This window comes from Rhinolophus sinicus, linkage group LG14 (assembly GCF_036562045.2).
Source record: "Rhinolophus sinicus isolate RSC01 linkage group LG14, ASM3656204v1, whole genome shotgun sequence".
NCBI lineage: Eukaryota > Metazoa > Chordata > Mammalia > Chiroptera > Rhinolophidae > Rhinolophus > Rhinolophus sinicus.
The window spans coordinates 7,438,854-7,466,282 of record NC_133763.1 but is presented as its reverse complement, the minus strand read 5'-3'; the positions used below and the strand labels follow the sequence as shown (position 1 = coordinate 7,466,282).

The window sequence follows — 27,429 nt, the reverse complement described above, 5'->3', positions numbered from 1 at the left end:
TAGGCACCAAATGTTGTATGTGGAAGTGGGAGTGGGGAGGGGGGGAGTTGGAGGTGAGAATGTTCTGATATCACCCAGAAAAGGGGAAGAACTTGGGTGCAGAGAAAATCAACAACAATCTCCTGGAAAGCAGAAATTATACTAGATCCTTTAGTGTCTTTTGTTCCCTCCCTATTTCTTCTCTGAATGGAGACAGTGGTTTCAAGGTCCTCTGATGACAGGAAATGTCTGTGGGCTAAATTTATTGTTGAAAGTTATAGTTTTAAAATATGTTCCTAAGAAATTTTGTTTCGTTTTGTTTTGCAGTTCTGTTTGGACTGAATTGAAAGAATGTTATTTCCCTATGTTTTGTTTTTTTTTTTTTTTTAATATTGGTGAGATAGATACCAGTGTTTAAAAAATCAGTGAGAGATAGGATGTTTGGAGGATGATGCAAAAACATTGATTTGAGGCAGTTAAAGATTTATATCACTCAGCGAAAGAGAATAGGAAAGCGCATTTATGTTAGTGGTAGAGTTGGAATGACTTCTCTTTTCTCTGTCTCCCCAAGTCTTAAGCGTAATTCCAAGCATAACTTCTTCTCCTCCCTTTCAATCTTGGCGACCTGTGGAATTCCAGCCCTTAATTAACCTCTCCTTTCACTGATCCTACTCTGCTTATTTGTTTTCGTACTGCCTCCAAGTAGAAATTTGATTATTGCCTTGAAATCACAAAATAATAGGATTTCTATTTCCTTAACCGTGTCTAATAAATATGTCTAGGCTGTCTCAATTAGGTTCTAGAGTTTTCTACCCAAAGGGACATGCCTTCTGCTTCTCGTTAAAACTCTCTATCACTGTTCAGAGTTCTGAACACATACTCTTTTAGCTGACATTTGTGGACAGTAAAGAATCAGAATGGAATGTGAAGAACTTCCAACAGGACATACCTTGTTACCGCTTTGAAAGTAGTTTACGAAGAAAGCATAATGTCTGCTAAATATGTGTTCTTATATTTACTGTTGCAGATGGCAGGTCAGAGCCCTGATCCCTCAGCAGACAGGTGAATTTATGCACCAGAAGTCTATACTCAGGGGAGAGGATGCTGTGCTCGCTTCTCTAAAGATACCCTCAAGCTAGTATGGGGACCAGATATTTCTCTTCTTACACTACTCAGGCTGGAACAACAATTTAGATCCCCTTAGAGCACATCTTAAATTCTTTGGAGAAAATGGCAGGATATAATTATAGTCAGCCCTCCATATCCGCTGGGCCTCCATCCATGCATTCAACCAGCTACAGATGGAAGTATTCGAAAAGAAAAAAATTCTTCATACAATTTATGGAATCAACGTAGAGCTTTGAAAGTTTTATTTTCTTCGGAGGTGAAAAATTTGATGTTATGAATGCTACTGTGAATTCAATTAAGAAGATTAAATTCGAGATCATTTTTTCTATTGCTGTTTCAAAATAGTGTATTTCCGTGAGACTCAGCATTGTGATAAAACAATGTAATTCCTAAATTAGAAACCTATGGACCAGAAATATACTTGGAATTGGCTGTCATACAGACATAATTCATAATTGTATTTGTATTCATTTTTTAATTCTTGCTGTAACATATTACCACAAACAACAAGCTTACCACAACTAGCTTAAAACAACACACATTTATCTTCTTGTAGTTCAGTAGGTCAGAAGTCTAATAATCTCACTGAGCTCACATCAGGTGTCGGAGGGCTGCTCTCCTTTCTGGAGGCTCTGGGGGCAAATCTGTTTCCTCGCCTTTTCCAGCTTCCGTAGGCTGCATCCATTCTCTGTTGTGTCCCTCTCCCTGCATCAGCAAAGCAGCATCGCTTTGACCCTGCTTCTCACCACATCTCTCTCTGACCACATCTGGAAAAGGTTATCCACTTTAGAACCCTGTGAGTAGGGTCACTCAGAGAATTCATGCCAAGGTCCTTAATCAAAACTACAAAATCCCTTTTGCCATGCAAAGGAACGCCATCACAGCCTCCAGGTTAGGGTGAAGAAATCTTTGGGGGGTGGAGTGGCAATACTCTGCCTACCACAGCATCCAAATAAACCACGGTATCCTACCACCCCCAATATAGGCTTCCATAAAGACTTTTAACAGTCTCACAGTTGCAAATTTACCAACAGTGCTAAGTGCTGTAAAAGGAATTGATAAGGGCCAGGAGAACATATAGCAGCAGTGACGCCTGGAAGAAGTTTGAGCTCATAACTGACAAAGGGTAGAAGATAAAGAAGCCAAGACATTGAGCTTGTAGGCTGCAGACCACGATGCCTCCAAGAAGCTGAAAGCAGGCCAGGGTAAGCAGGGATCACGACTACGAGGACAAGTGGCATAATCTAATACCAACAAAACAAGCAGGGACCTGATCAGACAGGTTTTTCAGATTACCTTTTTAAAAAAAGATGACTCTGGCTTCACTGTGGGAACTCGGCAGGGAGGGATAAAAGTGGGTACCGGGTACTAAAACCTGTGGCTACAAGATACTGTGGATTCAAGATACTGTGGATCTACTCTCAGAGATCTCAGATCACCTTGCTAAGTCTCAGGTCTCAGGTCTTCTCACATAGATCTGTGTGGTATCCTCCGTGTGAGTAAATAACCGTCTGGTTCTGGCATCATCCATGATCTTCCCTCTCCTCCCATCCCAATAGCCTGTCCCATCAGTTTGCCTCCCAAATAGCTCTTGAATCTTACCCATCTTTCCACCTCCACTGCCAGCATCCTCATAAAGACTACACTCATCTGCTGCTAAAATCGAGCGATAGACTTTTAACGGATCCACCGCAAAAATTCTTATCTTTTCTATAAACTGTACTGCAACTAGCATAATTTGTCAGAAGCACACATTTTATTAAAGTCCTTCTACTGTACCTTGCATTTCCCAACCTCCTTTGTATGAATACACAACACACACACACACACACACACACACACTTGCACATTTAGAATCCATGGTTGTGCTGAATAGACTTTCACAGTAGGGCTTTTCACGTGCCATTTCTTAGTCTCTCTGTCTAGACTTTTCTTCTCTGTGCCTAGATAACTCTAACTCTCTTTCATATCACAGATAAAAGAATATTTCCTCAGGGAAGCATTTCTTATACCTCGGTCTTCCTTCTATGCTCTCACTGAGCAGTAATATGGTCGCCTGGACCCAAATCCGGGTGAATCTGATTTTCCAGCCATGCTTTCATCAGTAAGGTACCCACCATTCTCCAACTTAAGATTCCTTCTCCAATGTCTCCTAGTTCATGAAAGGCACTATTGAATATATAATTCCTTTTCATCAAGGACATGTACCTAAAGAGCACAACCTGCCCAATGTTGAATATAAGAATGGGTTTTCTGTCAAAGTAATTTAATGTTGAGTAGTTCTTGTTTATACCCCAAGTGGACACTTGCTGACTGAGACTCCATAAGGATTCCCAAAGTTGTGCTCTAAGGACAGATATACCAAGTGTGTTCGTTAACATGGGTGGTGTCTGGAATCAGGGCAAATGAAGCAGTGACACTGGGAGAGCTCTCACAGCCATTTCCCTTTCATGGGAGAAATTGCGAGCACAATAGGTAACTTGGCACGTCATCTCGGCAAGTGAAAAAATAAGGAAGAAACCTTCTGTTCTTGGAGAAAAGAGGTGAGATGTACTAATGAGGCAGCTTCAAGAGGTTTGCTTTTTCACTCTTTGTGCCACGTGATGATAAAAAGGCCTCCTGTCTCCAAGGCTGTCACTCTATCAGCCTTCACAACACTAAATTCACTTAATTTTTTTTTTTTTTTTCACTTTAACAGCTAAGGATGTTATCACTTACGCTGAGGTCACTGAGAGGGTAATACTACTCTTAGTGACGCTAATGAAAAGGTACAGTGGTGACATGAGTTAATTGCATAGTTACCACACAATTACCAATTTATGCTCTACTGGTGTTAACAGAGAATGGAAGAGAGCCGGCATTATTTGGGCTGAATACTGCCTGACATAAAAGAATAGGTCTCGCTAGGATGTGCCACTTTCACGAACAGGTTTATTCACATAAATAAAGAGGATTAAGAAAATGTATGCTTTCCCATATTTATTGGTTGGGTGCTGCTTAGAAATGGACCTGATAACAATGCGCTTTCTTTTTACTTTTTCCTCCCTACTCATTCAGGTTTCAAATACCTGGTTGCTAGAATTTTTTTTTTTTTAATTAATGTCCAGCGACAAAAATAGCTGTTTGACTTCTGAACACAAGCTTACATTTGACTTTCTTCTTCTTTAAGTGAAGTATCAGAAATAATTAGTAAGAAGCAAAGAGGGGAGAAATTAAGGTACATGGACTCACTTGCTGTAACAGAAAAAAATGTCATTCAAAATGTGTTGGATGAAAGTAAATCTCTTTTACTAGTATTTGATTAGTTCTTCACTTCCACCTAATTTTCAGGGTCTTCGTATGTGTTTTATATTAACATTTTCACAAGTTCCTTGAAAAGCAAAAAGGCCTATTGTGTTTGTACTTTTTAAATCCACTTTATTGAGGTGTAATAGACATATGATACAATTAACTTATTTGAAAGGCACAGTTCAACAACAATATACCAGTCTTGAATTGAAACAAGGTTTGTTTGGTGGCTCGCGGAAGGATGGCTTCAGGTGAAGCTAGGAATTGATTGCTTCTAGAAAGATCCATAGCATCTCTAAAGTCACCTCTTGAAAAATTTTACTCTGAACACCGAGCAGAGTCCATATCTTACCTATCATAGATGAAGAGTGAACGTTAGAGTAAATTCTGTCAAAATAATTTCATGCTGAACAGTTTTCAGTTATAGCCAAATATAACCCACACACGTTTGCTGACAATGAAGCATACTAAGCAGAGTGATAAAAATAAAGGTGATGCATTCTTGGCATTATTCAATAAAAAATATGTATTAAGCACAAGTTACTTGTTGAGAGTAGAGACACAGTGATGCACAGGATGGATACAATCCCTCAAATTTGTTTCTTCACCTTTCTTAACATTTCTATAAGCTGTTTAATACCATGTACTAAATCAATTCCTGCTTCAGCTAAGTAGAGTCGATTCTGTTCTCTGAATGCTAACCCATACAGCACCTAATGCTTTCTTTTCTATTTGTGTGCTTCCAAAGTATTCTCTCTTTCGCTGACTATGCCTTGACTGCTGACTCAGTGTATTTTCTACTCTGTAGAGTATATGTGGGATTATTTCCCATTTCCCATGGATGGAAAAAGCAATTTTCCAATTGCTTTGGAGCCGAACGGAGTTCCCATTGTACAGAAACGTGACCTCCATTATGCTTGTCGTTAAACCGTTTCATGCTCATCGTTACATAGGCTGCAAAAGAATAGTAGAGTTAATACTGCTATGTGTTGGGATTGGTTAGGTCAGGTTCTGAAAGTGTGGTCCTAGGAGCAATAGCATCAGTATTGCAAGGGAACTTCTTAGACATGGACACTCCCGGGTGCTACCCCATATCCACTGAATCAGACACTCACAACGTGAGGGCCCCCAATCTGTGTTTTGACAAATTTTTCGGTTAATTCTGATGCACCCTTAGTTTGAACAACTGAGTGAAATTGTGCTCAGATAATAAATGTCTTATAACTTAAAACATCAAAGTTTATTTCTTGCCCATGCAGGATACTTTCGGTGTGTTACTTAGCTGCTCTCTTATGTGATGCCCTCACTTCAGAACCCAGGATGAACGAACACCACTGCCGCCATATTAGGGGGAAAATGGATCTGAGAATTAAATGTCCTGGCCTAGAAATACACATGTCATTTCCATGGATTAGCTCTACTTCATCTACCATCCAGGATGGCGTCTTCCTCACCTGCCAGGTGCCAAGTGAGCTAGGTTCATCTTTTCCTCATGGAGTTAGAAAACATTTGAATCTTCCAACTTTACAAGTCTCCTAAATTTTTCTGTTCCCTTTCACGTCTACATGTAAATCAGCCAAATTAGTTTTTAAAAATCATCTTTTTCTTTCTTATTTTTTTTTTTTTTATTATCTTGCCAGCTATCGCCAACAGCAAAACATACCAATTCTAACATCTACTTTCTGAAGGTGTTTCTTCATCTCTTCGAGTATCTCAAAGCAGCATCCAATATTTGGCACTCAAGAAAACTAGGCATGTAATCTGACTTTCAAGTTAATATAATCAACAGTTTGCCAAATGTTCGACTGAAACATTTTATTTGGGGGTGTGTTTCAGTCTGCTATTTGTGCCATGCCCTACTATCTTACAACATGCACAAAATTAATTCAAAATCAATGAAAGGCTTGAATGTAAGACCTGAAATCATAAAACTTCTAGAAGGAGACATAGGTGGTAAACTCCTTGACATTGGTCTTGGCAATGAATGTTTGCATTTGACTCCAAAGGCAAGGGCAACAAAAGCAAAAATAAACAAGCAATACGACACCAAACAGATCAACTTACCTCTTTGTCTGGGACTGTCACTCTTTCTACGTGCTGAGAAGCCCAAGTCAGGCCACGAAAGAAAAGCCACTGAGTTCTTCAAAGTCATTTGTAAGAAAAGGGTCATGGGGGTGTTCATCCAGAAATGGAATTGGGATCCAGGGTGGAGCAAAGTGAGGAGTTCCTGCAGAAGCTGGGCAAAAAGGCTGTCAACAAGTGTCTAGATCTGAATCACTGCCAATTAACAACAGCCAACATGAGGAAATGATCGCTTTGCCGCCTTATCTCCAAGACATGGAAAAACTGGATATTTTCCTGGAGTGATTTCACGGTTGGAATGCTCCATGCACTCACCCAGCAAATGCATCTTGTCAGCAAGTTAAAAATCCTGAGACTGGGTTGTTGCAGACTTACGTTTGATGTTGCTGGAGCCCTGCGAGAAGCACTTAAAGCAATACTTGAACTTGAAGAGCTGAAATTGTCCTGGAATAGAAAAGTGGGAGGAAACTTGCCTCTGATCCTGCCACGGTTCAAGAAGCAAGCAAGATGCAAACTCTTGAGGTTGTGGATTGTGCCCTCACATCAGAAGATGGGGTGTTTGTGGGTCCATTGCTTCCTATGCTGCAAAATCTTGAAGTACTTGATCTTTCCATGAACAGAAACATTGGTGGCAGTCTAAACAGGGATTTAAATGTCCCTCAGATCTGAAAGTGTTGGAGTTATATCCATGTGTATGATCACAAAAGAGTGTCAAATATTGGATTCTGCTTTGAGATGAGGAAACTAGACTTTTCCTGCAGTGAGGAGGAGCTGGGGGGAGGTTTGGAAGACTCACCAGCTCACTTGGCCACACTGAATCATCTGGAAGTCCTGGACCTTAGCCGATGCACTAACAGCCCCCAATGTGGGATGGCTGGCCCAGAGGATCTCTTTAGTCTTGAGTCTTCAAAAACTGGATTTATCCTGCAGCAAAAAGATGGGCAGCTCCTTCTGAAACCTGCAAAGCAGGCTCTGATTTTCTCAGCATAGGAGCCATTCCAAATCACCAAGTGTGCTGTATAGAAGGTGAGACTTTTACTGCCCTCACTGAAGCCTCCATTCACCTCCCTGCTCTGGAAATACTCAGCCTTTTTTGAAATAACTGTGTTGGTGGCAGTCTGAAGCTGCCTCTGAAAACACTAAGTCTTTCAACATCCCTTCGAGTGCTGGGCTGAGCCGTTGTTCCCCAGTGACAGAGGACATGGCTCTCCTGGCATCGGTCTCACAGACAGGTCACCTGGCCAGGCCACAGAAGCTTGACCTGAACTATAATAACAGTATCAGTGATGAAGGATGGGTCATCGTCATCACGTGTGGCTTCTCAAAGTTGTCAGAGCTGGACATTAGTCTTGGGCCATCAAGTTTTCGGGACTGTGAACAATGGTTTAAACAGTTGTCATGTGCTCTGTGTAACCAAACTTCCTGAGATCACTGAGACAGGATGGAAAAGATGGCTGCTCCCAGCTTCACAGGAGGGAGAACAAGCACGCTTTGACCAAGATCACAGAAGCAGCATTCGCTTTGACCGTGGTGGGTGTCAGTAACCTGATTGCCTAAGGCTTACCTAAGCTATGAACCATTCTCCAAAAGGAGGAAGAAACCATGAATGACTACCAGTGTAATCAAAGGAGCATCACTTCTGGCCATTTAACGGGATTTGTGTTGCATTTGTAAATATACATATAATCATCTAATACGAGTATGCCTTCATTCTTTCTCTTAGGAAAGAAGGATGGCATTTTTGATGGATTTTCATTTGTTTTCGATATATAATTATTTCACTTACGACTAGAGGTCTGCCATAAATGTTTAGTTTCTGGTAATGCATCTCATTTTTTCTTGCCCTGGTGTTTCTGCCTCTTCTTTTCCTACATGTTCAATGTTCTGTGTGTGTGTGTGTGTGTGTGTGTGTGTGTGTGTTTTGTGTGTGTGTGTGTGAAATCCTAATGTGAAAGGCACTAGCTGTGTAATAGTTTCATGTTACCTTTACTATTATGACATGTATCTTAATGTGGTCTACTTACATTTTTATCAGAAAGTATACCCTCTAGTGGTTATTATTTTATGTCCTGGTGCCTTGTATCTCAGATATAAACCGTGAACACTAATAATGGTCACTGCCATCTAAAGCTTAGTAAAAGGTGGTGAAAAATTAAAAACCCAGTATCAACACATCTTGTTAAAATAAAGTAAAATATTTTGTTGTTAAACTAAACAAATTAACATATTAAAAAATAGAGGCAACTCTGTCGGAGCGGCCTACATGGGAGGGACTACTGGGAAAGATCCAGATTCAAAGAAAAAAAAAATCAGTGTTCAAAAAATGAGTAAATGTTCACCTGAAAGATAAGAAAATAGAGGGCATTCCACATGCAGGTAACAACAGGTATAAAGATACAGGGGAGCTGGGGTACTGTGCTCAGGAATGGAAGCCAGTTCACAGCTGTAATTTGTCTGGATGAGAAGGAATTTTTGAGCAGCGGGAACAATCTGTGGCCTAAGGGAAGAACCAGGTCACATCAGGAAGGACCTTGAAGTTGATGGAAAGCTACAAAAAGTGTTAAAATAGGTGGCCATGTAAATAAACTTGTGTTTTTGAACGCTATCTGAGATACTGTTGGGGAGCAGGGGTGCATAAGTACCTTCTAGGTTCCTAGGTGGCCCTGCAGGTGTCCAGAATCACACGTTACATATGACGTTCTGTGTGGTGTGCAGTTGTTTACTTCTTCTGAGCGAGAAACCATATGCTAGGCAGCTCGGGCTGCTATAACAAAATGCCACAGACTGGGGGGCTTAAAGAGCAGAAAATTGTCTTCTCACAGTTCTGGAGGCTGGAAGTCAATGACCAACTTGTTGGCAAACCTTGTTTCTGGTGAGGGCTCTCTTCCTTGCTTGTTAGACAACCACCTTATTGCTGTGTTGTCACATGGCATTTTCTTGATGAGTGCACAGAGAGAGAGAGAGAGAGAGAGAGAGAGAGAGAGAGAGAGAGCCAGAGAGTGAACATAAAACTTCTAGTGTCTCTTCTTATAAGGACATTAATCCTTTTGGATCAGGCCCCCACCCTTATGACCTCTTTTAATCTTATTTGTGTTTTTAGAGGTCGCATCTCCAAATGAAGCCACACTATTTATGCTCCCCCCTAAAATTCAAACTCAACATTTGAAATGGCAGGGTGGGGAGAGACACAAAGAGTCCATAATAGGCCATAATTTCTTTCAGATTTTCAAAGGGACCGAAACCCAAGAAAGTTGAACAATCACGGATGTGTAAGTTAGTTAAGACTTGGAGCCAAGGAGTTAGAGAGGTAAGGGGATGCAGAGAATGGAAAGACTTTAAAAAAAAAAAAAAAAAAAGTGTTATTGAATAAGATACTGACAGGTCAAATGAGATTAAAATACAAGAGATGAGGGAGTCACTACTGTTGCCCACCCAATACCTTTATTCCTGTACTTTCTTACTATAGCGGATTGGGGAAAAAATGGCCATAATTTCCTCCCATCATTATAAGCATTGTAACCATGCCACCCTCCCATCAGGAAGTAGAATCTCTCTCTCCACCCCTTGAATCCTGGCCTGGCTGTGTGAATGTTCTGGCTGATGGGACATTAACAAACATCATATAAACAGATGTTTGAAAAGTACTAGAGCATTGGGGTTTGCCTTATGTGGCTTCTGAGAACCCTGTGACCACCATGGGGAGAAGCTCTAACCTCCTGGAGGGTGACAGTCACATGGAGAGAGAGGGAGGCCCAGCCATCTCAGCCGAGGTCCTAGATATGAGCATGAGACCATGACACAGTGTCCAGCCTGGGCCTAGCCATCTCAGAACTCCCCCCACCCCCAACCCCCAAAGAATTGTGAGACATAAGAATTATTGCATTTTGAACCACCACGTTCTGAGGCAGCTTGTTACACAGTGAAATCCAATTTACTAATATGTGCTTATTAACGAGACCCCCAATCAAATATGTTTTGCTGCTTGGCAATCTAGTTTCCAGAGATGCCTTCCTGTCATGTGTGGTTGTAAACGGCATCTTTATGACCCAGTTCTGGCCAACAAGGCATAAACATGAGTGGCTGATTGGCATTTCAGAGTGAAGTAATCTACAGGGCAGCGATTCTGACAGTTGGCAGGATCCTTTGGCCCTTTGCTCTTCCTTCTAACTTCCTGCCTGGAATGCAGATAAAATGAAGGAAGCATATGATAGCCAAGGGGATGGAAATCCCACACTAGCATACAAGGACAGGACGGTAGAAAGAGCTTGAACGCTGATGGCATTGTTTAGCTTCCCTACCAGGTGGGAGCTACTTACCTCCAGACTTTTTGTTATGGGAGAAAAATCAAACCCTTACCTTAATCCACTGGAGCAGACGGACTGAAATATTAACTCAGGGTAAAGGAAAAGATGGCGTCACTACTGATGGCTTAGGCATCTGGGTGAAGAACGGTGCCATGAATTAATCCAACAAGAAGAGCAAGTTTGGGAGGAAGATAATGTAGGAGAATTTTGGAATACTGAATTTGACATGCATGTGAAAAGAGACACTATATAGAAGGGGGTTGGCACACCTGCGCTCCTATAGTTCTGATACTTAGGAGAAAGTTCTGAGTTTGAACACAATTTAATTAATCAACAGGACATTTTGTGGTAGGGAACATTGTCAGAGTACGTGGGGAGAAAGTAACTCTAAGAGAAAAACCATAGGAAATATCAGTTATTACAGGATGGTTGGAGCCAAGTGGTCAGAAGTACAGATAAAATGTCTAAGAGGGTTAGACATAGACTCTGGTGAACTTAACTCAAGGACTGAACACATGATTCTTGGATTACAACCCGGAAGCCACTGAGGCCCTTCCCAAGAACAAAAGACAGATTATGGTGGGTGGAGGAAGGTGCTGCTAAAGAGACCATAAATCACCTTGGCTAGTGATACCTGGCTGCAAAGGACACAAAGTAGGGTAACACCGGAAGGGGACGGAGTAGACACAGAAAATTCAGTTTCTTTTTAAAAAAACATTTTTAGTTTGTTGGTAAGACTTCAACATATTTGTGGCCTGCAAGGAAGGAGTCACAGGAGAGGGAAAGTTAAAAGATACAAAAAGAAAAAAAAAAAAGAAAAGAAAAAATGAATTGATAGAACAAGGCCAGGCGGAGGCAGGAAAGGTGGGATCAAAGACACAGGTGGAGGGATTAAGCTGGAATGGGAGTTGAGTCTCTTCTTCCTGTGAGAGCATCCATGTTTCTTCCCGAGAATGGAAGTTGCACTTAGCCCTACGTGGATGCACGGGAGAGATACAAAGGGCCTGACTGCGGTAGTCTGGAGCTTTTATGTCTGATCTTGATCGGAGGTGTGTGAGAGATCAGAAAGGTACAACTGGTGACATCACTTGTGAGCGTTAAATGGTGCAGGAATCCTGAGCTAGCTGCTGTCAGATTTCGAAAGCATTTGTATCCTGAAATTCACACTTACATAATACAATGCTACTTAATAATTAATATTGCAGATATTGTGGACTGAAAAAAACAAACAACAACAACAAAAACACCTTAGGTCAAAGGCTGATCGCTTCCCTACTGTTTCTAAAATTATCAATATGCTTCCAGAAGTAAAAGCTTGTTCTCAGGGCATGGAGAGATATGGAGAGAATTTGACTATATTTAATTGTGATGACTGAAGAGTCTTGACTTTTGAATTAGCTCAGATTTAGAAAGTATATGTCCTGAAAAGAGGAGGCTAGTTTGCATAATTAGAGATGGGAAAAATACGTTCAGAATGTATATAGATTTTGTTTAGGAAACATTATTTGAATTTAGAACGAGGCAAGGAGGAAAGATAAATTGACAGGGTCAATTCAATTCAGGGATAAGTCTACGGCAGTATGTTGAAGTTTTTCAAGGGCTGTTTGGCTTAGTATTGGTAACTCCATTTCGTGAAATTAAAGCACAAGTGGGCATGGACTGTCGAAGAAATCTAAAGTAAAGGTTTGCGTGATTTCTGCCAAAAATTGTACTAAATGGGTGAGGTAAGTGAATGGGTTATTTACTTATGGCCATATATTTTTCTTAGTACTTGATTTTTATAATGAGAAGTAATTAACTGGGTTTCATTTCTTTCATTTGGATGTCTGATATTTTGCAGACCAAATTTAAACATTCAAACAAATGTTTCTTGTGGCTCTAGCTCATATCTTTCTTATCCCATGGCATGAATTGCAAGTTGCCTCTTTTCTATAGACTCGCCAGCTTCATAATTCTGATACTCAGTTTCCTCACTTATAAAATGGTATTCATAAAAATAGTATTAATAATACAAACCTTCTAAGGTTTCTGTAGGTTCTCAATGTGTTAACTTATTAAAAGTCCATAAAACAATGCCTGGCATATTGTAAGCAAGCCAAAAAAAGTCAGCTATCATTAAAATATGGTGATGACTATTTCTTTAGTCTCTAATGACTATTTCACTCAGCAATGTGCTCAATATTTTATAATGCAAACCTTAAAGAAATGTAGTTTAAACTGTCATAACCAATCAGATTTTAACCTACCTGTTTTTGACACTTGAAGTCAATTTTGGGAGTATAATACTTGTAACAAGGCATCAAAAGCAAATATATACAAGTAATTCATTCTCTCTCTCTCTCTCTCTCTCTCTCTCTCTCTCTCTCTCTCTCTCTCTTTTCTTCCTTTCTTTTTGCCCCTCTCTTTCTCTTTGTGTTGCAAAATGGAGGATTTTGTGGCTATTTTAAGAGTCCAAATAAGAAATGAATACTATTATTAGGTTCATTTTGAATTTCTTTTATTTGAATATTAACTGGATCTAAAACTGATAATGAATTTGATGCAAAAGTAGACCAACAGTATAAAATCTATGTGAAGAGGATATGCAGTAGAAAAATGTGTATAATAAATTGATTCTTTCAGCAAAGATCAGTAATCTTGGTTACTAAACACAAAAGGAAATGGAGTGCAATTGAATGATTATGTTATAAAGCCCCTGACTCAATTGTTTATTTCCTTTCCTTTAGCTTTAAAGTTACATTTTCTTTTACATTTCTTAGACTTGTCTTGGTTTATAAATAAGAAAACACCTACGTAGGTATTCAGTCTTTTATGCACGTCTAGAATCAGCATTTTCTCTTATGCCCACTAGATGGCAGGTGTAGGATTCTGAATCCTTTTCAGAAGCTGTGTGTCAGCTCTTCTTATTGGCAACACTAGATGAGAAAACCGATTTGGTTCAAAGTAGGAAGTTTTTAAAATGAGTCTCTCTTTCTCCCCCCTCAACCTCCTACACATAGCCTTAAAAAGAAAAAAGAACTGGTAAAACAAGGGTATAGGGTTTCTAATAAGGCTTTTAGGTTCTGTCTACAATTACAGAGTAAAACTACAACCCTCTTGCGTATTTTCTTTATGGAAAAATTGTAAAACTAAAACCTAGCGACGAATCTTTACTGAACTAGCCATGTATTTTCATGTAAAACATTCAAGATATTTTTTCTTTCCCCTTTGGGCACATACAATCTAAAATGGTCTGTTGCTTCTGTATAATCTCAATACTTTTATTTTCTCACAGTGGAAGGTCCTGTTATGCAAGGGGCAGTTAGAGATTACACTATAACTTGGTAATCAATTTCTTTTTTTTTTTTATGATAGGAGATAGTAGGGAAGCAGGAAACTTTAAAAAGATTCCTTTTTTCTTTTTTACTCCACAATTTTAATGAGAATTTTTTTTGTGTGTGGTTTCAAATGAGGTTGAAATAACCGAATTTTCTGGTTTGAATACATGTGCCTTTCCATGGAGGGGCCAAGGCCCTGGAAATGTGAAGGGTCAATCTTTGTTAGAGAGGGGTTCATTGCAGAGAAGGGTGTGTTCTGCAAAGACAAACAGGTCCCACAGATAGTTGCCAAGGGCACCGAATACATCTCTGCATTACACCTTGAACTAGCATGCTCATATCACCTCTCTTTTATTGCATACATCATAAATGACTGTAAAAGTTTGCAAATCTTGCAGAGACCTTGACAGTCAATACTTTAGCAGGAAATCTACAAAGAGAGGGGCCGTGGGGAAAAGAGATCCAGCCTAGCAGTTTGCTTTTTTGGCACAGGAACCGTATCTTGACATTGACAATTATTGAATGTTCGATTTTTCAGTGTCTCAGCCAGATGCATAACATACGCAAAGCAGTTTCATTTCAGACGCTCAATCTGAAATCTTGGCTTTACATATATATTAACAGGTAACAGCCTCTGGGAACATTCCTGTGGCCTCATTCACTTGGGCTTACTCTGGGTGCTCAGGAGCTGTGACTGGAGCATACAATAAAGACTCATTTTTAGCTGGGTCATTGTGTGGTAGAGCAGGTTGCCCAGTCCTGAGGGCCATGCCTGCAGCTTTTCACAAGTGTTTTTAAGCGCCTGACTTCCCCCAAAGGGCCAGGCAAGGGTCTGGACATTGCTTTTTAGGGTCTGCACGGCGTTGGTGCTATTGGAAAGACGCTAGTCAATCCTTCCTTCATATTCGATCTGCCTGTATTTCTGATTTGTTTGACCATGTTCGACTCAAGGCATTACAGGTGGATGCCCTGTGACAAGTCCGACAAATCAAGGAGTCTACGAGGGGACCAAAGCTCGGGGATCAGAGGGGCCGACCTCGCTGGAGGGTCTGTGGAGGGTGGGAGGAGAGGCAGTGGCTTGGCGTCCCCTTCCCAGGAGCAGCCTGCAGCCCTATTGCCTGGAGATCTGTGTCCTGGCCTCCGGCTGCGCTAGGGGGCAGAAGCCCGAGGCCCTGCACCCCAGGCCTGAAAGGCTTCCGGCGGTTCCTACCCCCTCTACTCCCCCCCTACCCCCCGCCCGCTGGCAGGGCCCATCCCTCGCTCCCAGTCCGGGTGACCAGAATCCCGGCCTTCCCCTCTGATACAAAACATTCTGCGGCCTCCAGGGAGTTTTTGAAATTCTGGCGGAGGCTGCTTTACCATTGGTTTCGCCCCCAGGGTCAAACAGCCCCACCGGTTGAGTTGGGGGACGCGCTTAGTCCAGCTCTGGACCCTTAATTTCACCTGAGTCCCCCTGGCCACTTCTCCTCTGAGGCCCTTTACACCCGAATGGCTTGGAAGGAATCACTGGGCTTTACCCAGATCCAGAAGGGGCCGGCAGGCAGGTGGAGAGCTGTCTGAGTTTTTTTCTGTTTTTTCCCCTCCTGCGTGTGAAGGTGCTTGAGGGTGGGCGGTAGTCCCCATTGATTGCGCCCACGCCTAGTGGTGGCCACTCCCGGGGTGGGTGCGACGGCGACGCCGGGGAGCCAGAGCTTAACCAGGTCAGCAGAAGTGGGGCGCCTCGGCAGGAAGAGGGCACTTCCCGTTCGCATCTTGTGATAGTTCCATGTACAGGGCGAGGGACGTGGAATTGCCCTCGGAAATAAGGTCCCTGGTTGCTTACACCAGGAAGACCTATTCCCTCGAGGTGCCACGCGCCTGCCCGCGCCTTCCCCACCTCCTGAGCGCTCTGCCCGAGGCCATTGCCTTTAATTAATAGTATCAGGAACGCTCGTGGGAAAACCCAGACTTCTCATCAGGACGCTCTGGTGGCGCTGGGAAGACGTAAAAAGAGGGTGTCAAAAAGGCGATCAAAGCGCAAAGGGAAAACGCAGGCTAAATGAGACATTTAACAGGAAAGTGAAGTAAAGGGGTTTTTGACGCCACATTTTCTGTGTTTCGGTTAAAAGGACAGATGTGACATAAATGCGTATGTGTACAATTTCCCCCTAACCACTAACTGTTGAAACCGAACTTTATACTTCCAGAGAACCTTTCCCTAAAAAAAAACGTATCCTGATGTCTTTCCTTTTGTAGTGACCGCCACCCCGGCATTAGGGGACAGCCCTTCATAGAGCCCATTTTTCATTTCCATTGTCATGAACTCATACCACGAAGAACCGTCATAAACCAGTTTTAGGAACAGTGTAAGTGATGCTCTAAAGCTGGGTCAGTTGACACTGGTCGATGTAGTAAAAACTGCCCAGCTGGGAGCCCAGCCATTTCCTCTCAATGCTGCTTATTTGTGTATTTATTTAGTCACCGCAAACCACTCCCTTCGTGCTGCGAGAGGATCTGCTCTGTCACATAGACTCTTGGAGATTTGTCTAAATTGGACAAATGCGATGCTTCCTTTAGATGATAACGACGCCTTAACTGAATTTACATACTTCTTTGAAGGTACTGCCATCATCAGTCAAAATCCTTGTGGTGATAACATTCTCGGGCAGAGAGGTTCCAGATACGGTGTCACAATAATTTTGAACACAGAACATGTGCTCATTTCCTCGTAGGTCAGCGAACCTACCACACATCGATGATGAACTGACCGTCCCAAACCGAACCCGCTGACATCGCGAATTAACAGGGAACTAAACTGGTGAACTGAAATATGGTTTGTCTGGTGGGAACAACAGATGTCCGTTGGCATTAGAGCTTCCGTGAATGGGGGATGGAGAATTTCTGTTTTCAGGGTTTCAGCGTTTTATGGGAACTAAATGCTTCTATTTTGGCATATAGTAAGACAACCTTCCCTATCCACGTACCTGGAAATATTTTTGAAACAGCATGTGCACAGGTGATCTGTAATCAACATACCTATGAAAGATTTGCATAATAAACATGACCCGTTAATGGCTATTCTTCCGCCTCAGCTCCATGTGGACAGTTTCCGACCTGGACAGAGGCTGCTTTCGTGACACGGTTTTCAGAGCGCGTGGCCAAGGGGGACCCAAAGAATGTGTTTTGCTCAATCAAGAAGGCCGATTTAAAGAAAATAGTATCTGAGATCTCCCCTGTGTTCTGATTTCTTAAACAACCAACTACTTGTTTCTAAAAGAGCCTTTCGGCAAGCGATTCAGAAGGAGGAAACAGAAAGTTTAGTAAACCCGATTTAAAAAAAAAAAAAAAAAAGAAGAAGAAAACAACAACCTGGCCCTTTGATCTCCCTGGCATTGTTATTACAGTCTTCAAATAACCGCCAACCCCCTGGTCGGAAAAGAAAAACCGTACGGATTAAGGAACTATTTATCTCATGAGGATAATTACTTGTTTGACCTAAAGTCATCCATTCCTGAAACCACGAAGTTAAATTGTTGACATTTTTTTTGAAGCCACAGCTTTGGGCTATATTCCTTAGTTAACAGAAAGTCTGATCCAGGTGGCCAGCGCAACTCAATGGGTCTGAGCATTATCTCGCTAAACGTAAAGCTCGAGACGGTGCCTGGGTTATGGGAGGGAGACAGGAAGCCTCTCATCAGATACACCTGTAAAGAGGCGCTAATGACCGAAGCCACAGGTGGCCGCGTTGGAGGGATGGAGAACCAGTCTTCTTCTTCCCGGAACTCTAGGAGAGCAAGGTGGACGCCAGCGTCCGGGCAGAAGTTAAGCCCAGTGGCCCAAGTGCATTTTAATGAAGTGGTTGCAGCTTGCCCTAGTGTGGCCGCAGAGCTGTCCCTAGAAACCTGTTAATGTCCTTTCCTAATCCTGCCGGCCCTTTCCTGGACCTCATCGGCTCTGACTTAGATCTGCATTCTGGTCGGCAGGCCCCTGCTTGTCCAAACGGACTGTCCCAAGGTTGACACCGCCCTAGCCGAGGCGCGACCGGGGCGGGGAGCAGACGGTGCCCGCGTCTCCGGGACGTCGCTGGGCCTCAGGCCGCGGGGCGGCACCTGGCGCGGCAGCTCCGGGTGTGGGAGGCGGGAGAGCGGTAACTCCGGCTGCAAACGGGCAGCCCGCGGCGCGCCTGGCCCTGGCGGTGGACATTCAGGCATGTGGCAGTGATGGTCTGGCGTCCTCCGGGAGCCCCGAGAGCCGCCGCGGGCCGCGGAGGCCGGGGCTGGGACGTGCGGGCCCGCCCGCCGGCTGCCCGGGCCTGGGGAACCGGGAAGCGAGCGCGGCCTCGCCGCTTTCAGTTCTCGGTGAGGCTGCTGGTTACTGTTTAACATCCCCACCCACGTTTCAGTTTGTTTAGTAAATCGATCGGACTGTGAGCGTCAGGCCGCTGTCTTGTCGCCATTGAGCAAAGCTAATATTCTCCCAGCATATGGTCTCAAGTCTTTGCTCCAGATTGGGCACAACAAACAAACAAACAATCCAACCACCACCAAATCCTCGAGCGTCCTCTCCCCGCTCACCCAGCCCCACCCCCACGTCCCACCTCGGCGCCTTCAGCCAACTTCCCGGGCTCGGAAAAGTGCGGCCCGGGACGCGGCTGCGGGGGTGGGTGGGGGACCTGCGGCCGGGAGATGGGGCGGCCGCCGCGCAGCTGACGGCGACGCGGGAGCTCCGGGAGCGGCTCCGCGCAGGTAAGTGTCCCCGCCGCGCCCCGCGCCCCGCGCCCCGCGCCGGGGGCTGAGCCCGAGTCCACCGCTCCCGGCCGAGTCCCGCAGGGCAAGTCTCCGTCCCCTCCGGCGGCGGAAGGAGGGGCGGCCGCCCCGCAGGGGCCGAGCCCAAGGACCCCTAGGCCAGGCAGGTTGAAAGCAGATACCCCGAGGCCTCCTGCAGCCTCCGGAGAGGGAAGAAGAAAGGGCTGCAGGACAGGCAGCGGGGGGCATGCGCGAGCCGCTCACCCAGGGCGAGTAAAATAAAAGTTGGATTTGTTCGGGAGGGAAAGCTTTGGTGTCTGTCGGCGGGTCACGTGGTTGCCAGGCGTCTGGGGCTCTAGTGCAGTTTTTGTGGCCTGCGGCGAGGCTAGGGCGTCTGGAGGTCTGTGGACGGTGGAGTTTGTGGGGAGGGGCTCGGTCCTGGAGCATCACCCCAAGTTCTTCGCTGCGGTTTCAGCTTCTGTCGGTTCTGTCACAGACGTATCTGGGGAGTGGGCATCTTATGGTGACGCTGCTGAGATGATTATATATATATATATATATATATATATATATATATATATATATATATATATATACACACACACACACACACACATATATACACACACGTACTTATTTGTACATAAATATGTATATCTAAACCATTTAGCTTCCTTTGGGAAGAAATGGCCTTTGGAAGCTTGTTTAAACAATGTGCTACTTAAGCAATCATCAGTGCAGGTCTAACGGAATAAGCCAGCACGTGATGAGGTCTTTGACTGGAATGCACGGGGCGCTTCCTACCTGATGCGCTGTGAATCTAAGGCTTGCTCAGAGCCATCCACGGCCCCTCCCCACCGGCAGTCTCCACTCAGCTTTCAGTTGCCCCCAGGGGCTATCCAGTACAGAATACAGAAGCTGCTTCTCACTTAATGGGAGGGCCTGAAAACTAAACGCCTCACTGAGGGCATGATTTCCTGCTTTGGTTTTGTTGCTTTCTCCAGCTTTTCCATTCATTTTAACATTGTATCGTTTTTCCCTTTGCAAGCATTTATTCATCATTAAAATATTCTTCCTCTCCAGCTCTCACCGTTTTTTCCCATAATAGTCCTGCAGTCCCCACCCTCTCACCACACCACCCTCTCACCACACCACCCTCTGTTTTCATCTAATGTGCAAGTCTTTTTATTGTGCGTTTGAGGTCGGTCGTCAAGTGCAGGGTTGGGGTCCTCTCTGGTGCTATTGGAGGGGGGAGAGGGAGGTGGGGAGTGCTGGTAACTACTCATTTTTCACTTTTCAAAGTGGTGTGGAAATTGAGCCACTGGTTCTCTTCCCATTTCTCCTAGCTCCATTTACAGGCCTACAAATAGGGAATTTTTCTCAACACGCTTTATGAAGGTAGTGCCACCCTTCTACTCAAGTGTGTCTATTAACATCTCATAAAGCATTTTATTCTGCAATTGTGACTGTAAGCATTTGCGCAGCACAAATGAACTCTAGGGCTTGCAAAGATTTTCGTTAATGTCAACATACAAACAATAACTATTTATTTTTGAGTTCCCTGTTTCTTTTGAAAATTCTTCTTATTTCCATGAATTCTAAAAGTTTTACTTGCTTATACAGCAACATGAAAATTATAGTAAAATATACGGTGAACGCCTTCTCTCTTCCTCTCCGTATGTGTGTAGCCGCCCTTGCTGGTTGGGTTTGTGTCCCTCCCTGTGTGTAAGTACAGGATTGTTTCTTTCATTGTGTCAACAAATTGGACAATGGTTCGTAGACCAGCATTCTGAAATTTATTTTTATTTAATCGTTTTCAAATATTTCTGTCAATATATGAAGATTCTTTTTTTTTTTTTTTAGTGTATCAATGTAGCCAGCCACCAATATCCCCCAGAATATTCACGTGAATTTTCCAGTTTCTTACTCTTACAAACAGTGATGCCTTCGATATCTGTGTACATTTTCTTTGCAAGGGTACTGCCGGATATTTATTCTCAGAGGAAGAATTGTTCACTGTAAATTTGATAAAGATTGCCAAGATCCTTCCTAAGTGCCCACTTTATATTGGCCATGCTTTTGCCAACGCTGGATAATAATGATGTGATTAAAATGTTGCCCATCTGAATGTTGAAAAATTGTTTTCTCATTGTTGGAGTTTAATATTCGGGAATTATGTAAACCAGTCCTGGAACGTCTGACTTGGAGAGTTTGAGAATTTTGCTTTAAAAATGTAATAAAGGGGAAAGGGAATTAACTGCATCTTAAAATACCATTGTATTTCGAGCTTGTAAAAGATGCCACTGCGTTAGTTATTACCTGTCCATTTACTGAATTGCTGGACATAGTGGTGCTTGAAGAGTGAGAATGTCTGTGTCACACACATGTGACTATGGTGTCCCTTCTAGCTGCAGTTGTGATTTTGTGGTTCTTGACTTAAGTGTTTGCCACGTTTATAAAAAAGGATTCACTTCCTGGGAATGAAAGCATGATTTTAAATGAGATGTCATAGCTTTGGATCCTTAGGACGCTGTAGATGCAAAATAAAGCCAACTGAGGATACAGTGATACATCCTTGTAGAGTCACTTCCCTCTGCCTTCCCCATGGGAACTCTCACCTATTGGTATTAATCAGCTAATACGCAGATACAAGGAGGCTTCAGATATGGCTTACTCTTATAGCTGAACAAGCTATTTAGGAATATTACACACACACACACACACACACACACACGGTGCAAAAAATGTATACACATTTTAAGAAAGGAAAAAAAAACCTGCATTAAAATTATAATTCTCAATATATACTGATAACGAAAGACGAATAAAAATCACATTTGACTTCTGCAATTGCAAGAGGTGCTCAAATGGTTACCATCAATGTAATTTTAATACAACTTTTTTCCTTTCTTAAAATGTATATATAGTTTTTTTTGGCACCCTCTGTATATATATGCTAATACGGAATCTTTATTATGTGCCACATACTGCTCTATGCCATTTATGTACATTTCTTTTTAGATTCTTTAAACAAATCTGTGCAGTTCATCCTAATACTTGCCTCATTTTCAGATGGGAAAAATGAAGCAGAAAGAAATGTAAACACTTGACTAAGGTCACACATCTCTACAAAGGATAAAACTGGAGATTCAAATCCAGGCTCTGGTGGCTCTAGGACATGGCGACTTCCCGTGGTCATTGGTTGCTCCCTGCACAGGAATGCTCAATGAGGGAGAAGTGAGGACCAAAACCTTAACCCAACCCCACAGGCCACGCCACGTCGCCCTGCTCTTTGCTGGGTGTTTCCTGGGCAGGGCACGTTCCCAGGTCACAACGTGTCTGTAAGTGCCAGCAGCACCCAGCTCTTGCTGTCAGGAGCTACAGGTGTACGCATTTGGATGCTGATTAAGTCCCTTGGGAACTCAGTACTGTCTTGCCCATTCATCGTGGGCACACCTGAAAGAACACGGTGCTTTACAGCCTGTACTTCCTACCTACTTTGTATTTAATACAGGATGACACAGGGTGCTCTCTACGTGGGAGAAGTAGCTCAGAGCCTCTGGTGTTGTGTGGGTGCGAAAACCTGTGTTTTTAATCAAGATGGTTTTCTAGAAAATGGATGAGTTCATTTTTCATTTTTATTTTTTTGTGATTCTCTTAACATTTTGGGGGGCATGAGGCCTTTGAAGGTGACCCACGTATGGCGTATCAGCCAAGAGAGAAGGCTTTGTTGTCACATAGGGAGGTTTAGATCCCTGCTCAGCTACTTACTAAAGGGGCAGAGGATGGAGGGGTTTGAGCAAGTTAACCTCTTTGAGGCCCAAATTCCTCATTTTTGAAGAGTATGTGATTATAATTCCTGTCTCATAGAGTTGGTATGATGATGACTTTTGTTAACACATGTAAAGTTTTCCAACATTTCCTGGTGTTTATCAAGGACCTGCTATGTGTCCTGTGCTGCTGCTGTTGTAGTTAGTTGTGACAGAATGAGATAAAGCATCTTAGATACCGCTTGATTTGTAGTCAGTTCTTAATAAGTGTCCCCTGTTTTCATCGACCCTCTCTAGAGAAATTGTATTTACATACACAGACAAATTGCATACGACTTCAAGAGTTTACGGACCCCTTGAGACCTGGCCAAGCCTTCTAATAGGTCTTGGAGATACACTGAAGAATAAGACAGCCATACTCCCTGAAGAATAAGACTCCCTTCAATGGAGCTTTGAGCTCAGCAGTGTAGATGCGGCTCACCCTGCATATAGTTCAATGGTTAGACCATGGCTTTGTAGTCATTCAGCCTGTATGGGGCTGTCAGCTCTGCCCTCTGCCATCTGTGTGTCCTCAGCAAGTTGCTTAATGTTTCTATACCTCAGTTTACAAAGCTATAAAACGAGAATATAGTCCTTACCCTCAAAGTCTATGTGGATTAATTGTTATTTAAACCAAGCATTTCAATTGTTGAATGTTTGACATTTTCTCTACCCTCTGATTCCATATAGAAGAATCACATTTATTTATAATAGCAAAGTGTCGACATAAGACCTCTAGGCAGTGTATGTCCCCATCACTTAAAAGTGTCACTGATAATATCAGCTGGGCCTGGTAACTTAGTTATTTTTAATATCCTGAGTCTTTGAGTGTTGTTCCTGTATGTGTGCATGCTGGATTTGCTTTGCTTGTGTTCCTGGTTTCCTAAAGATTATGAAATCTGTCCCACAGATTTTTATTTTTCTTTGCTTTTATTTCAGATGTCATGGCTTTAGGTTGCAAATAAAGTTGATTTATATTAATTTAGCAGGAATTTAGTTTTATGCACTGTACTAGATGCTTGGAATATAAATATAGATAAGCAGTGCCCCCACCCTCAAACGCAAATAATCTACTTGGAAGACAAACACATATCACCATCTATACCATAAGGTGATAACTATTGCATTAGGACAATAGATAGAAAAACCTTGGAAAAAGGGAGCAGAAAGGATGCATTCAGTTTGAATAGCCTAGAGAGATTTCGTAGAGGAGTTAATGATTTCTTGACTAGAACTTGCTGAGTAGAGAAGAATCAGAAAGGTGTTTGGGGCAGAGGATATTACCTGTAGAATAGGCGGAATGGCCAGAGATAAAGTGGAGAAGGAACATTGGGCCAGATTCTGACAATCTTGAATGTGGGTGACAAAGAGTTGGGCTATGTCATCAAGGCAATGGGAAGCCACCAAAAGTCTGTAAGTAGGTCGGATTATGAAAGCACTGTCTCTTGTTTCCTTAGGATTAATTGGCAGTATGTTGAGGATGGATTAAAGAGGGAGAGACGAGAGACAGGGCAATCATAGGAAGTTTCACAATAGTCCAGTGACAATGAAGATGTGAAGAAAACAGCATAGACTCTAGAGAAGTCTAGAGAAGTTTAAAGGTCTTTACAATGAATTTGAGAACTATAGACTATGGAAGGCGAGAGCAAGCGAGGGATTGAAGGTGACCTTAAATTCGTATCTTTAGGATTGTACAGGAAGCTTTGCCTTGGTCATGGTTATTATGGATTTATAGTTTTTTAACTATCATATTCCTAAAAGTTGTTCGTGTTTGAAAACTTAGTTTGTATGACAAAAGTAAACCTTATGTGGTCACTGAAGGAAAGCTGTTAGGTACTTAGGAAGACTATTTTTTCTCTCATTTGGGCTGATTTTCAATAAAATGATTGTTTCTAACCTGAATATTTGCAAAGACCAATGGTTCTCCCTCCCTAGTCTTACTGGCCTCCAATCAGTTCCCCACTCAGCAGTTAGATTTAGAGAAAGCAATTCTGATCATTTTCTTTTTTCCTCCATTTAAAACAATTTGATCACTTCTTAACCCCTTAGCATGAAGTCCAAGTGTCTTCACACCACTAGACCCACGTGACTTGGTCCATGATATCCACTCCAAGCCTCAGCTCTCTCTTCTTGAGACCCCTCACTTCAATCTTCAGCTGCAATAAATCTCATTTAGGTCCTCAGACGCACCCTGCTCTGTGCCTTCCAAAGTGCACTTTCTATCATTTGAAACACTCTCTGGCACCATCTCCATCCTTTTTCCCTCATTGTTCTAGCCAACATCCACTTCTCTGGCAGGTCTTTGCTCACATAACACCTTTGAAATCTTTCCTTATCTCCTGAGCCAGTAAAACAGTTTAATTGTATCTGGTTCTCTCCCTGTCATGATACTTACCGGCTTTGTCACGCACTGAGGTTGGTTCCATGTTTGATGAGCATTCTCTCGGGTTTGACTGTCAGACCGCTGAGGGTAGGAACTTTATTATTCTTTAGTTGGGCATTTAGTTGAAGCTTAATGATGGTGTGTTCACTGAATGAATAATTATAAAGGAGAAGGCTGGTCAAATATCAGTAAAAAAAAAAGTTTGTTGAAAACTTAATTTTCAAGCACTGCATTCTAAATAGGGGATGGCTAGAAATAATTCTCTCTTGAGGTTTTCATGTCTGGTTGGGATATAAATGAAAGAATTATTACTCACCGGGCTAAGTGCGAATGTTGAGTCCTAGAGAAAGATTATAGAAACCTATCAGAAGACCCACTGATGTTCCCTGGAGTAGGTTATACAAGAGATGACACGTGAATTCTTTATTTTTAACTCAGGAGGGATATAATATATTGATATTGAGGTATAATTACGTTGAGATCATTATATTGAGATATAATTTACATTGAGTAAAATCCATTCTTTTTAAGCATACACTTCAGTGAGTGTGACGAATGTATGTGGTTGTGTAACCTCTACCGCAATGAAGACCACATAAGGTTTACTTTTATCATAGAACACTGTGGATCCCCCACCCCCCACCCAATTCCCTTATGCCCTCTAGCAGTCAGCCCCTTCCATGTCTCCCCAGGCCACCACTCATGTGATCTCTGTCCCCAGCATTGCCTTTTCTAGGATCACATGTAAATAGAATCAGATCGCGTGTAGCCTTTTGTGCCTTACTTTTTTTCATTTAGCATAATACTTTTGAAATTCAACTATTTTGTATGTATCAGTAGGTTACATTCCTTAAAAAAAGAAAATTTAGGAGGTACAATTGACATACAATGAAGTGTACGTGTTCAAAGTGCACAATTGAAAAAGTTTTGACATATGTATGTACTGGTGAAACAGGCGCCACAGTGAGGGGAGTGACGTTAGCCGAGGCTGTAGGTTTCCTCAAGCTCCTTGGTAAACCCCCCCCCCCCCCCCCCCCCCCCGCTCCTCCTGAGACAACCACTGACCTACGTTCTGCCCTCTGCAAATTTGTTTGCTTTTTCTAGAATTTTATGTCCATGGGATCATACAGTATTCTATTGTGAATTATTTCGGGACTCATTTGCTTTGTTGCATCTTTCAATTCTTTTTTTTTTTTTTTTTGCCGAATAGCATGACATTGTACGAATATGCCATGTTCTGTTTATTCACTGACCTGTTGATGAGCTTTTGGACTGTGTCCAGTTTTTGGCTTTTACAAATAAAGCTGCTGTGAACATTGTTGTACAAAGCCTTTGTGTGGACTTATGCTTGCATTTGTTTGATAGAATTACCTAGGAGTATAATGGCTGGATCATATGAAGAAATTGTCAATCTGGTTTCCAGAGTAATTGTACTATTTTGTTTCTCACTAGTAGTGTTTCAGAGTTCTGGTTTCTTCATATCCTACCCAGCACTTGGTATGGCCACTCTTTTAATCTTAGACATTCTAAAAGGTATGTAATAAGCTCTCATTGTGGTTTTAATGTGCATTTCCCTAATGACCAGTGAGCCTGAAAATCTTTTCCTGAGCTTATGCACCGTACATGTATTTACTTTGGTAAAGTTTTGCATCGTCCTCCATCTTTTAAAAATGGAGTTGTCTTCTTATTATCGAGTTGTAAGAGTTCTGTATGTATTATAAATACAAGTCCTTTCTCAGATACGGCTTTTAAAATATTCTCTCCCAAAATGAATTTATTCTTGTGTAAGGGGTAGGATTTGACCAAGAGAAGAAGACAGTAAAGGATATTTCTGTCATAAATAGGAATGGCGTCTGCACATGAAAACAAATTAAGTTGGCTTTATGGTCTTATGAGGCCCCCATGTGTGATAAAATAGGAAAAGGTGGTGGAAAGTGAGTTTAGAAAAACAGGAAAGAGCCTGAAAATAGACACTTGTTTGTGTGTGACCCCATGGAATTTAAACTCCTTTTTTGTGAGTAGTAGCATTAATAAATATCAGTACAGTTACAATGTTGATTCTAATAATTGAGCGCTATATTTTATACAATTCTTTCATATGCACAATTTGTATTGTTTCCCCCTGCATTATTTTATTTAAGTCTTGTGACAACCATGGGAAGACACTGAGACCTGGAGGTATGGGTCGTGTCAATATGAAATACAGGTTTTTGGGTTTTGAGCCAATGTCTTTTTAGCTTGTGTGTGTGTGTGTGTGTGTGTGTGTGTGTTTAATGTGTGAGGAAAGAGTGGCAGCTGGGTTGGTCTGCAAGCACTCAGGAGTCACTTTTCCAGTAGGGCAGGGGACAGTGTCTTGCTGAGCTCTGGGAGATGGTACAATAGACTTTGATAATTTGGGGAAATACGGTTGCACGT

At 42.4% G+C, this 27,429-nt stretch overlaps 1 protein-coding gene and 1 pseudogene across 4 annotated transcripts in view; both read left to right on the top strand.

Moving 5' to 3' along the window:
• Nucleotides 1-6,583: 6,583 nt before the first annotated feature.
• Nucleotides 6,584-8,021, top strand: LOC109443999 (leucine-rich repeat-containing protein 31; annotated as a pseudogene).
• Nucleotides 8,022-18,315: 10,294 nt separating this feature from the next.
• Nucleotides 18,316-27,429, top strand: part of HNF4G (hepatocyte nuclear factor 4 gamma) — a 94,968-nt gene continuing 85,854 nt past the window's right edge. For 2 of the 4 annotated variants that reach the window (XM_074318747.1, XM_074318746.1), the window contains exon 1: nt 18,683-18,822. Coding sequence is in view for 1 of the 4 variants with exons in the window: in XM_074318745.1 (XP_074174846.1) it covers nt 18,561-18,822 (262 nt within the window). In the remaining 3 variants the exon portion in view is untranslated. Of the gene's footprint in view, nt 18,436-18,560; nt 18,823-27,429 lie in introns of those variants that run through there. The other 2 variants (XM_074318748.1, XM_074318745.1) reach the window with 2 other exon arrangements.